Genomic DNA, 14,197 nt, shown 5'->3' with positions numbered 1-14,197 from the left:
ATGCGCTGGTGGTATTGGTGATAAAAAGTTCGTATTTTGGTTTCTATGATTTAAGGTTCATCATAGAACATAGAACAGTACACCACAGGTACAGACTCTTTGGCCCATCATGTCTGTGCTGAACATGATGCCTAATTAAACTAATCCCTTCTGCCGGCACTTGATCCATATCCGTCCATTCCCTGCATATTCATGTGCCCATCTAAAAGCCTCTTGAACACCACTATCATATCTGCCTCCACTGCCACCCCTCGCAGCGTTTTCTAGGCACCCACCACTCTCTGCGTAAAAAAAAACTTGTCCCGCACATCTCCTTTAAACTTTCCTCCTCTCACATTCAAGCTAAGCCCTCTAGTATAACATTTCTACACTGGGAGAAAGATTATGGCTGTCTCCCTTTCTATGCCTCTATAAATTTCTATAAACTTCTAGCAGGTCTCCCCTCAGCCTCTGAAACTCCAGAGAAAACAATCCAAGTTTGTCCAACCTCTCCTTATTGTTAATACCCTCTAATCCAGGCAGCATCCTGGTAAACCTCTTCTAAACCCACTCCATGGGAATTCTCTCGCAAAAAAATTGATAAAGGAATTTTTTTTTCACCTTCTATGAGCACACTATTTTATACAAACATTGTGTTTTATACAAATACAAGATTCCAATTAAGATACTGGGGATGGAGGAAAGAAAGGCTGCTTGGATGAATCAACAGGAGGAAGAGGTCATGCAGTGAAACCTGTGGGAAAATGCCCAGTCAGAGTTGGTTCTGCTGTAAATGTCAAGAATGGAAACAATCATATTAAAGGAACAATCTAAAAAAGTATAATGAAATAAATCTCCTGATTGAATTTGACTGGTTTAAAATAATTTTTTGTCTAAAAGCCTTAATGAGAAAGCACACAAGGTATTACACTAAAGCAGGGACAGATCATTACAGGGCCTATCATCCCAGTCACCAACGAGGGCCAGTAAACTCTCCAAAGCACAGGAAAGTTGGAAAGAATTGCTGGACAAGCAGTTAAACCCACAATATCATTTGCTTTCTTGTTTTGGCATTATTATCACCATTCCGGAAGCCTACCTTTCCATCCATTTTAACACATATTTGACCACATTACTGAGGTAGAGTTTACGTAAAGCATGTGGAAGGCCTCTGGAATCCCGTGATGCCTGGTTTGATTAACTTGTAGCAAAAAGCATAATGAATAATGCAAGACTTTTAAAGAATTGGAAGTTGTATTGAGAACAAAAACAAATTTGCATTTTATGGAATGTGTGGTAACTGTTTCGTTTTATGACTCCAAAATCCTAACCACTGTCTTTTACTTTTCTTTTTATCAGCATTGATTTCTCAGTGAAGGAGAACTCAAAACATTCTTTATTTCTCTTCTGCTGGATTAGCCTGCTAAAACACTGCATGCATTTATAACGTTTGTGAGTTTGGTTTTTATTTGAAATGATACTAGTGTGGCAACCTTTACTAACCTTCCTTCATGTTCTTCATTTATCATCCTATCATTGTTACTGTTGCTTGACTATTTTTGTTAATTTTAAGGTATTGTGAACATTTTATTTGGAATGATTAATAACTTTATGCCTGGTTTCTAAGCATGATCTCTGCCAAATTGATAACCGGAAACTAGGGCGTCTGCCCAAAACAAGCAAAATACCCCTTCATTGTGGGTATCAGTGGACCCTGCGGGGTGTACAGTAGTGGCACGGTGGTTAAAATTAGACTAACAGGCCGGAGACTCAAGTTCAAATTCCCAATGTGTCGGCTATCTGGAATATTGTTTATAGAATGGGTATTAGTAGTGATGACCACAAAACCACTGGATTGTATTAATCATACCCTCCAGGGAGGAAATCAGCCATCATTACCCAATCCAGCCTATCCTCAGACCAACCAATGTTAGAGACCCAACAAACCATAACTGTTACATTGAAATAGAAAATAAGTAAAACCAGAAGAACCGGTTGGCCTCGACCAAGGCAATGAACTTGGACATGACAGAGTCACTCCCCAGCCCAGCTGACCTTGTAAAATCCTTCACATGAATATCTGGGACTGGTGGAACTTGTCCCACAAACCTGTCAGTCAAATAACAGCCTGATATAATTGTACTCATGGACTCATGCCATAAAGACAAAGTGCCAGACTTCTCCTTCACAATCTCTGGATACATCTGGGAAAACAAAACTACATTTGCTATAATCCAAGATGTACAGAGACATGCTGGAAGAACTCAGCCAATCAAAACGGCATCTTTGCAAAGAGAAACCAGTCCATGTTTTGGGTTAGTGATTGGTTTCCCTTTCAACAGATGCTTCTTGACTGGCCGAGTTCTTCAAACATTTCTGATCTTGCCTTGGTTACATCCCATCCCATGACTAGAACTGACTCACCAACAGGAGATATACAGGACCTGGGCATGCTCGTCAATGACTCCAGTCCCCATGACGTCTTGTGGTAGTTGGGCAACCTCCTTCTGATTACCAATTATTCTCCTTCCTCAGCTGCACCATTGCTCCTTCCTGTTGAGGAACATTGGAAAGAAGCAGCTATGGCAGATGCATCTGTTTGATAGAATTGACACTGACATTGTGGCGACTAGGGGGTTTCTTCATCACACTGAAGCCACCCGTCATAATAATTGTGGCATTACAACCATGCTAAAAGGGATAGGCACAGAGCAGACCTGGACACTTAAAGTTGGGTATCCACAGCACTGAATACCAACAGCAGCAGGAGCAGCAGATATGTTCGCTGTTACAATCTGTCACTCATGGCCTGGTGTATCCCTCACTCTGTCATTGGTATCAAGCCTGGTCCAATAAGGAGAGCAGAAGTGCATTCTGGGAGCTATACCAAGCACATCTAAAAATGAGGTGCTGACCTGGTGAAGCTGCAACACAAGACTATCAAAATCAGTAAGCAATTCACACAGCCATAGATCAGATCAAAGCTCTGCTGTCCTGCTACATCTTGTTGTAAACGGTGATGGACGATCAAACTGGTAATGGGAGAGGGACACATTTGTGGTGGGGTACATTCATGTCCTCAACAATTCAGGGCCCTGTATGTGAGTACTAAGGACATAGAAACAGGCAACATCCCAACAGAGTACTGAAGACTTACAGTCTAGAACTAGACACATCTCCAAGAACAAATAAAAAGCTGGAGGAACTCAGCAAGTCAGGCAGCAGCTGTGCAGGGAAATGAACAAGGGTCTCAACCCAAGATGTCAGCTGTCCATTTCTCTCCACAGATGCTGCCTGACCCACTGGGTTCCTCCAGCACTTTGTTTGTTGTTCCAGATTTCAGCATCTGCAATCTCTTGTGTCTAGACCCCTAACAAGCTGTTCCAGTACAGTTACAACACTGGCATCCACCCAATGATGTAGAAAATTGCCCAGATACATCAATTCACAAAAAGCAGGACTAATCTGACTAATTACCACCCTTAATTGTCAGCAAGGGGATGGAAGATGTCACTGACTGTGCTATCAAGTGCCATTTACTCATCAATAACTTGGTCATCAATGCCTAGTTTGACTCTTGCCAGGACCACTCAGCTCTCGACCTCGTCACACCCTTTGTCCAAATGGGGATCAAAGAGCGAAATTCCAGAGGTGACATAACAGTGACTCCAAGACAGCATTTGAGAAAGGAGCCCTGCTAAAACTGAAGAGAGTGAGATTCAAGGGAAAACGTTCCAGTGGTTGGAGTTGTACCTTGCACAAAGGAAAATGGTTGTGGTTGTTGGAAGTCAATTACTCCTGCCTCAAGCATCACTTCAGAAGTTCCTCAGGGAAGTCTCCTTGGCCCAGTCATTTTCAGCTTCTTCGTCAATGACTGTCATTTCATCATAATTCAGAAGTGGGGCTGCTCCCTGATGATTGCATAATGTTCAATCCCTCAACAAATGAAGTTGCCCATGCCAGCATGCGGGAAGACTTAGACAGTGTTCAGGCTCAGGCTAATAAGTCACAAATAACGTTTGCACTACAGAAGTGCCAGTGACCACCTCCAACAAGAGAAAGTCTGACAACCTACCCTTGACATTCGTAGCATCACTGTGTTGAGTCCCCACCATCAACAATTTGCATGGGTTACCATTGACTCAGCCACATAAATACTGTGACTATTGGAGAAGTTTGGACACTGGTTAGCCTATTGTAAGGCAAAAGACTCTCCTCCTGAAAACCCAGAGGGTTTTCACTAACTTCAAAGCACAAATCAGGGCTATGATAGAATACTTGCTTAGATAAGTGCAGCTCCAGCAGCACACAAGAAGTTTGTCACCATCCAGGACCAAATAGGCCACTTGATTTGCATCCTATCCACTACCCTAGACATTCAGTACCCCACCACCAGTGCACAGTGACTGTAGTGTGTACCATCTGTACCTCAATGCAACCCTGGACTACTGCAGCAGCACCTTCCAAACACAGAATATCCAAACACAGGACAAGGGCAGCAGGTGCATGGTAACGTCACTGCCTGCATGTTCTCCTCCAAGTCCCGACTTGGAAATACACCATCGGTATTCATTGTCACTGGGTCAAAATTCTGGAACAGCTTCCCCAACAGCACAGGGGGTACCTTCATAGAAGGACTTCAGCAGTTCAAGAAGGTAGCTCATCATTCACCTTCTTGAGGGAAATTCAGGATGGGCAATAATCCAGAATCCAAAAATATGAATAAAAGTTAAAACCTTGTTTTAGGACTCCAAATCCAGAGCGAGCAAACTGCTCCCTGTTTCTGTGGGCCCATAGTGGCCCAAAAGAGGTCCTCAGATGGATCATTGTTGAGAAACAGGTAATGTTTTTTTAAAAAGTTACCTGCCTTTAGTTAGTAGAATTTTGCAGTGATTTTCTATTTATTGGGGTCTTTAATGTTGAAGTAAATGCTGGGTGCTCTCACGAAGCACTGTTTGATCTACAAGTGACGTAAAGGTGACATTGAATGACTTACTACCCATTTTCCACTAACAATGTCACCATCACTAAGCATCCACATTGCCTGCCTGAGTCAGTTCTTACATCCATTTCAAGTTTAAATAGGCATCCTGTAACCCAGAGAATTTTTTTCCCATCTTAGGGTAGACCACTCAATGTGCACACTCATCTCAGTTCTGGCCCATGGACCAACCCAAATTAGCGTTATAGACTGTGGGCCAGGAAAAGGATTATTGCCACTATTGCACTGATGCCCACTGTTAAGTCTCATACTTGGTATCATTATTTGGGTAAAAACCCAGGAATCTGGCATCTGTGGAAGTATAGCTGTAGATTGATTTTCATCACCAAGTACAAGTTAGTTCTGAATGTTTTAGAAATGGTGCTAATCCAACTCCAGGCTCCATTTCAGATGGGCTAAGAGAGGATACCAGTGTTAGCAAACGGAAGTTTTGTGCAAGAAAAAATAAAATGGAGGAGGAAACAAAGACTCATCAAGCTGTTGTTGAGCATTAAAATGCATCCTCACCCAACAGCAGGCTTGGCTGATAGAGTTTGATGGCTCTTTTTAAATGCATCCTGAAACCAAGTATCCCTCTCACCTGGGACTAGCAATGAAGCGACTTGCAAAACAGTCTCACTGCCAATTTTGGCAAATTTCTTACCCTATGTTTTAATTTAAGGACATTAAAAATGGAGTACAAAGACATACAAGGGGAATTAAGAATATTCTAGGAATCACTATCCTCATTTTTTTGTATTTGTCATATTTGCTCGTTCATCTCATCTATATTTAAATTTAGAATTGTACATTCAAACTTCTCAGGGTGAGGGAAGCCTATGAAATCCTTCTGTCCCAACAGAAAAGATCTTTCCCTTACTCAAACAAAAACCCTCTTTTGGTTCATTTTTATTTGGCATATCACAATGCCATCAAGATCTATTTTATTTAAAGTGGAAAACAATTGTCGAGGCTTTTCATATTCCAATATCATTTTAACATGTTTTATGGTTTATTTCAGAGGACAACTCTGGGAAGGATGGGAAGGTTAGACTCCTGGACAATGATGACTTCATCAGCAACATCAACTGGTGACAACTTGAAAGACTGTACGTACAGGATGGTTATCCTGTATGATTGTGGACCGAATTTCATTTTTAGCCTTGAAGATTGGATAAACTATGGGGCTGATGTAGATAGAATGTTTGCACTGTTGGGGAATTTTAATAAAAACAAACTCTCAAGAGTCAATTATGTAAATGAGCGTGGAGAGCCTCTTCCACTGGTTATTAGCCTATTTGCTCAAAGCATTTCATCATATGTTCACAAGCCATCATTTCAGATACCATACTCTTGAAATACAGTAAACAAGTGATTCTACAGTCGTGGAGGAGAGAGGCGATTTATTTTTTATGGAACACTGGAATTATAGGATACTTCCATTACCAGTGCAAGTTGTAATTTGTTGATAATGAAATCATGCAAGTTTCAGCCACTGCCAATGGGTCTTAAAAAAAATAGGTTAATAACAATTCAGGAGCAAAAATCAGTGTCAATGCAGGAAACATATATGAAAATGAATTTTACAGTATGAGGTGAAACAACTGAAGAAGATCTTATAGAATGTGAGTTGGTTTGAACTGAAAGGAAGTGATTTAAGCAATGATTTTAGCAATTACCAGCATAATTCTGAGAATTCTGCTTTGTTGCCATGATTGCATGTTCATTGAGTTTCAGCCCACTATTTCTATACACCTTTGAAATACGTACGATTAAGGAAGAGCAGCTTCTGTACAATAAGTAAAGTTATATCTTGTAAATATTTACTGCATTTATATCCAGCAATGAAGTTCATTCAAGTCGTTTAGAATTTAAGTAATACAAATTGGAATTTCCAGTTACGTGTAATGTCAGGAATTCAATTATAATTGAAAAATTGCTGTTTGATATATCTACTTGTTATTAAATTTTAAAATCTTGTTTCATGTTGAATTGTTAAGTTTCATAAATTCAGCTGCCTTGATTTGGTTGAATTTTGACTTTACATTACTGATGAAATCAAAATCTGGGATTTTTTTTAAAAAAGGAAGGGGTTGAAATTTGTACTTGGTCTCTGGCACTGAATGCACAATATGGTTGCAACTGTGTGTTGTATTACACATCCAGATTAGTTTCCATTGGCTATGATGGATTTCTAGCCTAATGTTTTCATTTAAATATGAATAATAATGAATCATTTGCTATGAAATAAACCATACACTAAGTAATTTAACACATGCTTGATGTATACAGATTAATCTAATTTAGAATAAAAATTGGATCAGTTAGAGATTCCAATCATTCAGAACATGGAATGCCAGATGATCTATAACTAGACAAAAATATGTGCATAGAAATATACCTCCAGTCACCACGTTGCATCCTATCAGCAATGTTGTCTACTCTGCCTCCATAATTCAGCTCTGAGGCAGAATGGAAGACACTGCTACCACAATAACAGCACATTTACTGATAGTGACCAGAGATTAATTTATAGATAACAATCTAAAGATGGATAAAATTAATTATGATCTAGCAGACTAGGATAAGTGAAAATTTACATTTAAAAATGTTCTAAATTGAAGCACAAAACAAAGCTGATGTGTTTTACAATTTGCCTACTTTTTCAAATGAAAATGTATAATTCTTTTCAAAGAACATTTCTGATACACACAAAGAGAATTATTAAACCAGTGAGTTAATCATTCCAGAATGTAAATAGTTACTTTTTTTAACTGTGTATCTTGTTGGTAGAATTGCATTAATTGCAACATTGTTTATAAAATCATTTGTCATTGAAGTATGTTACTTTTGGAATATATATAAATGAATGGTTGGTTCAAAATCTAATGAGTCAATTGAATAATCCCTGCTCCAAACTGAAACACCTCCTTTGAAATGAACAAGCATCAATGAAAAAGTCACCATACTAAATCTCTCTAACCCACAGTGCCTTTGTGTGCTGGTCCCTACAGGAACAGGAATTATTGCGAAATTTACTCTAGCGTATTCTGTAAACATTTGCCATTTATAGACAATATGATTTTGGGGCAACATTGTTGTATAAGATGCAGTTGTATAAACAAATTGTTGTTATTACAAGTGTTTGTCTGAGCTTGCGTGTTAATGATATTTTAATTCTTTCAGGTATTTCAAACAAGAATGGAATATCTGATTTTGTAATTGTAACTTTCTCACGTTAGTGTTGAAACAGTCTATCACCTTAGCACTGATGAATCAACCTCTACTACAGACATCAGTTACAAGACTAAAGACCTTTTTAAAAATACTATTAAAATTTTACTGTGATGTGTTAAATAAGTGTCTGTCTATAGCCTTTATCAACAAGCCTAAAACCTTACTGATTTTTTTTAAAAACAGTATTGTGGCACATTCTATTTGCCCAGTCAGTGAAATCAAACAGTATTTAGCACAATTATGAGTAAGGATAAGTTTCAGCGTCAATTTGAAGAACAAAGCTATTTTATTAATATTCCCCTCCTCTGTTCAATGTCCTTTTTGAAATTAGCATCTGAATGCTAACCATGTTAACCATATTCTATGCATCTTATCTATCTTTGAAAATTGATTTCCTGTGCAGTTATCATGCTAATTAAATTTCTTAAAGTAGATTTAGAAGAATGTAGAGAGTGACAGAAAACATTCAGTACATACCATTCTAGATGTAATTGCATCACTTTTCATTAAATCAGAAAGTAATATTTCTGCAGTACTTGAAGTTACAGATGGAAATATTGCCTATTAAACTCAAATAGACAAAACCCTATTTTAAGTTACAAAATGAAGGAAATGCTGGCACATGACTTTGAATATCTGATGTGCACCATTGTCTACATGTAGTGCCACTTATACATAGCAACTCTGAACACCATTGAATGATAGAAAATTTCAACTCCCAGGATGGGTGTCCCAGAAATATGTTTGCAAAGTAGGCACTGCCAAATAAGGCAAATGCAAAGAAGTTATGTGAAAATTTGAATTTACAGAATGGACATCATTTACCACGTTTTAATGAGAACTAAGATTATTTTCCAAGAAATGCAAAGAATAAACAAGGACCAATGATAAAAACGTAAATTGTCGCTGACTTTGTTCCTTATCCAATTTTTGTCGTAAGGTTTTAGTATTAGATTTTTTTTAAACATTTGTTATTATGAAAATAGGTGAGGTTGAACTAGAGTATTATCATATCTTAAAAGTATTTCAAATCCATAAAATTATTTTTGGATCCATTATCTATTCAGTGGTAGAGTTCATGCAAGATAATGTTGGGCTTTTCTACTAGAATTCGCCTAAAATAGCACAACCACACCAGCATAAAAGACTAACAAATTTCAAGTGCAAATTGCATCCACTGCACATCAAGTTTCTTGATCTTTTACACTGGTTTGAAGACCATTCTGCTTCAAGCTGGGTCCATAAATAATATTGGCCCCACCCTTAGAATGAATTAATCACCATGGCGAGTTTCCAATGATTGCATTCATCTGCAGCCTTTTGAGGAGTCTCTTAAAATTGAGGTGGACTTTTTGTGAGTCAGAGTGCAGGAAGGAGATAGAGAGCTTAGTGACATGGTGTCATGACAACAACCTTTCCCTCAGTGTCAGTGAAACAAAAGGTATGGTCATTGACTTAAGAAAAAGAGGGTGGTGTACATGCACCTGTCTACATCACTGGTGCTGAGGTCAAGAGTGTTGACAGCTTCTAGTTCCTAAGAGTGAACATCATCAATAGCCTGCCCTGGTCCAACCATGTAGATGCCATGGCCAAGAAAGCTCACCAACGCCTCTACTTCCTTAGGGGGCTAAAGAAATTTGGCATGTCCCCTTTGACACTCACCGACTTTTATCGATGACTTGTAGAAAGCATCCTATCAGGATGCATCATGGGTTGGTATGGCAACTGCTCTGCCCGGGACTGCAAGAAACTGCAGAGAGTTGTGGACACAGCCCAGCACATCATGGAAACCAGCCTCCCCTCTATGGACTCTGTCTAAACCTCTCACTGCCTTGGTGAAGCAGCCAGTATAATCAAAGAGTCCACCCACCCGGGTCATTCTCTCTTCTCCCCTCTCCCATCAGGCAGAAGATACAGGAGCCTGAGGGCAGGTACTGCCAGGCTCAAGGACAACTTCTATCCCACTGTTATGAGACTGTTGAACGGTTCCCTTATACAATGAGATGGACTCTTGACCTCACAATTTACCTTGTTATGACGTTGCACCTTATTGTCTACCTGCACTGCACTTCCTCTGCAGCTGTGACACTTTACTCTGTGTTCTGTTATTGTTTTTACCCTGTACTATCTCAATGCACTGTGTAATGAATTGATCTGTTCAAAAGGTATACAACACAAGTTTCTCACTGTACCTCGGTACAAGTGACAATAATAAACCAATACCAATAATAGAGGCCATCTAAAAGCTTTCATTCGTTTTAGCATACTGAGAAACGGGATACTGTGAACAAATATAAAAAGCAAAAAATTCTGCTTAGCTTTGTTAAAGTCATTTGTGATTATTTAAGAGGGAATTGGATGAATACATGCTGAAGAAAAGTTTGCAAGGTTATGGAGAAAGGGCAGAGGGTGGCTGTGAGTTGCTATGGCAGAGAATCGATGAAGTTATGATGGGACAAGTGGCTGTAGCTATTCTATGAAATTTGTTTTTTTCCAACTGGTGGCTTAGACACCCTGATAAAGATGCATATATTTTATAGCTAAACCCAATAGGCTGAAGCATTTTGGACGTGGTCAGCAGTTTTGAAGGGAACTGCTGACATTCAGTTGTTCCAGGGTAAGCAAGTCCTGGGTGTGGGCAGCTCCACTCTGAGTGGTTAAAGCCATTGCTTCCGTCACTCTTCTCTGTCACTGGACTCCATGTAAATATTAGCCTTGGAGCCTGGTTATGGCAGGATTTCCCAGCTTAATATCTGTGACCCATTGATTTGAATGAGGATTGCCAGCCATTTCAACATTTTAGTTAAAATGCGTTATATAATTAAATTTTGCTAACATATGTATTTATAAATTAGCACTTTTTAAAATGACTCTAGCTTTCAAAGAAATTTTAAAATTGTCAGAAGACCTTAGAAGAGTTTGACAAAAGGTAAGGATCTTTCCCATGGTTGAAGGGATGCTCCAGGGGTCAGGCTCAGCAGTACATACACTCTCCCCCGAGGCCTCCCTTTACCTTGCTAGATGTCATCTGAGTGAGGAAGACCAGCTTGCTTGGCCCTCTGCACCCAGCCCAGGAGGTTGGCAACTCTGGATGGCGGGCTGAACCTAGCTCAATATAGCCTAATCTTTTTTCAAACTGTATTAATCTTACTACAGCAGGTTACCACTTAACTATATCAAGCAATATTTTCCAATCCAACTTTTGAAAAAATATTGCCTGATTACACTCATCAGCATTTGTCATTAAGTGAATGTTTCAATAGAAACTTCAGGAAGTGTGCTGTTATTTTACAGATACTTAATATGTAGAGCTTAAGTACCTAGGTCCATTTTATTAAGTGTCTGCAAAATAACAAGAGAATAAGTGCATGCATATCATGTAGTTAAAATTTATACACATGAACAGCAGGTACACAACCTTTTCACACAACCAAAGGCTGCTGTAATTTCTTTCTTCTCTGCAGAAGGAAAATATAGAAAATGTTAGAGAATGAAGAGAAATATGTGAAGAACTTGACTTTGCAAACCTCTAGCAAATCTTGAAGGATCAAATATCATGTTGACAAGGGAAGAGTAAAAAAAGGACATGAAATTTTGATGTGATGAAGAAAAATCTGTGTGCTTTGAAAACATACAGTATGATTTGACAGCGAATGATCCCAGCTGAGAAATGGGAATGCATATGTGAAACTAGTCCATTGAAATATGACATTGCAAAACAAAATATATTAATTACTAGAAAAACTGCAACAGACTATATGAAAGCTTTTTAAAAACCTATCATCTGTCAGTATATGCAGATGTAACTAATCAAAGAATAAACTTCCATGAGTTTCAAGACACAAAATTACCGATGAAAGCAAATTATAAGAAGTTTTTATCAACATCTGTCAATCCTGCTCACTACTTGCCCCTGAAGCCAAAAGGAGTGCAAGTACTAGTTCTTGACTTTAGTCCACCAGATTTTATTTCAGAACTCCAGATTTAAATGAATACCTTGTATCTATTTTACTGAGTCCTCTCTCAAATATACGTGAATGAAAATGATTCATCCAACCCAATCACTCAGTATTTATTAAATGGGGAAAAAGAGATTTTAATTTATCTTAGCAACCAACCCCATCCTTCTCCCTAAACTGAATGAGACTGTTTGCCATTTCAGTGTTATACTTCACTGAGTTGAACTTCAGATGTCATATCCATGCCAGCTCTGCTACTTCCAACAGCAACTGATTTATGGCGAGAGAAATAGAGTTAATGTTTCAGGTCAATGATCCTTCAGTTCTGTTTCTCTCTCCACAGATGCTGCCTGGCATAAGATCGTAAGAAACAGCAGCTAAAAGCTGATCGGTCTCTTCAGCCTCCTTCACCATTCAGTAAGATGGCTGATCTAATCTTGGCTTCAAAATGTCTTTTTTTGCTCTTTCTGTATATTCCTTCAATTTCATTGTAGTTTAAAATGTCATTTGATCTTGAAAATATTAAATAACTCTGAGGTAAAGAATTCTAAAGATTCAACATCCTCAGTGAGGAATTTCCTCCTCATCTTTATCTGAAATAGGTAATCCTATATTCTGAAACTATGTCCATTGGTACTGGATAATTCTACTAGGGAAAATGTCTGTGGTTGAAACCCTCATTCATGCTTGTGTTCCCTCCAGATCTGCCAATCCCAACAGAGACGACACTGGCCAATAACTCAGAACCCCGTAATGAAATATAAAATTGATGTCATCAAAGACTCTGTTGTCCATGTCTAAACTTCCATTAGCCCAATCACCCATCTGGGGTGCCACTGAGCTTGCTGAACCATCCTATATTGTAGTTAAGCAATAGCTGAATTTTAACATTCTTACCTTTGTTTTTACATTCTCCCATGGTCTCATTCTTCTCTATCTCAATAACTTCCTTCTCAATCATAGCCCTCTGGGATATTTGTTTTCCTCTAATTCTGGACTTATATACATTGTTGAACTTAACTATAGTATCATTGATAGTCAAGCCTTCACCTTTTCAGGTCACCCTCCACCACCCAGCCCCATATCCATCTCTCTCTCTCACCCTTTGTGTAAAAGAAGTTGCCCCACAAGTTCCTATTAAATCTTTCCCTTCTCACCTTTAAACCTATGCCCTCTAGTTCTTGATTCCCAACCCTGGGAAAAAGACTGAGTGCTCTTACCCAATGAATGCCCCTCATGATTTTATACTCCTCTTAAAATCATCTTTCAGTCTCCTTCGCTCCACGGAATAAAGTCCTAGCCTGTCCAACCTCTCCCTATAACTCAGTTCCTCAAGACCTTTGGGACACACCTTAAAGCATCTCTTTCACCATGACAATGGTCATCTGGTGATTTCTCCAATGTGGCTCTGCATCACTTTTTTTGTTTGATGCTTCTGGTACTTGGCATGATTTTAGATAATCTATTTATAAGTTTTGATTGTTATATTATTAATGCTAATGATTTGAATACTAAGGTACTAATTTTTATATTGAGTCAGTTGCTGAAGACATCTTTACTCTGAATGCTAACGTTGCTGTTAAGATGCAATATTTAATTGACATAACAGGACTATACTCCAGAATGAGATCAGAATGGAAATTAAAATATAACTACAATGATTTTTTTGAAAATTTACAATGTATATTTGTAATATGTTGGATCATTAGTTGTTAGATGTTTACCAGTCTTTTTTCCATAAGCTGTTTATGACGTTGGATGATTCCTAATATAAATTAAGATATTCAACCTGTAACCTGCTGCCGCCTGGTGACTGCTGGTAAACTAAAAGAGGAGGAAAATTCTAAATGAAAAACTGCCAGTGCCAGAAATCAGCAAGAAAAAAAACAGAACATACTAATAAACCACAGGAGATTATTTAGACTCTGCAGGAACCCTGTTCTAACAATCCTGGTATGTAACATTCATCACCTCCAGTGCCTCAGGCAATGTCTGTTGCTTTTAAAAACATCATATAGTCATAGAGTTATACAGCACAGAA

At 38.5% G+C, this 14,197-nt stretch overlaps 1 protein-coding gene across 4 annotated transcripts in view; it reads left to right on the top strand.

Annotated features, from left to right (window-relative positions):
- The window catches only part of LOC127578801 (extracellular sulfatase Sulf-2-like), a 247,888-nt gene extending 238,821 nt beyond the window's left edge, over positions 1–9,067 (top strand). For all 4 annotated transcript variants that reach the window (XM_052031263.1, XM_052031264.1, XM_052031261.1 and 1 more), the window contains one exon: positions 5,982–9,067. In XM_052031263.1, the coding sequence (XP_051887223.1) occupies positions 5,982–6,012 (31 nt within the window). In that variant the 3' untranslated portion in view covers positions 6,013–9,067. The remainder of the gene's footprint in view (positions 1–5,981) is intronic.
- The last annotated feature ends 5,130 nt before the right edge of the window (positions 9,068–14,197 follow it).

The sequence above is a fragment of the Pristis pectinata genome, chromosome 16 (genome assembly GCF_009764475.1).
Source record: "Pristis pectinata isolate sPriPec2 chromosome 16, sPriPec2.1.pri, whole genome shotgun sequence".
NCBI classification, from domain to species: Eukaryota; Metazoa; Chordata; class Chondrichthyes; order Rhinopristiformes; family Pristidae; genus Pristis; species Pristis pectinata.
This window is presented reverse-complemented; position numbering and strand designations above follow the sequence as displayed.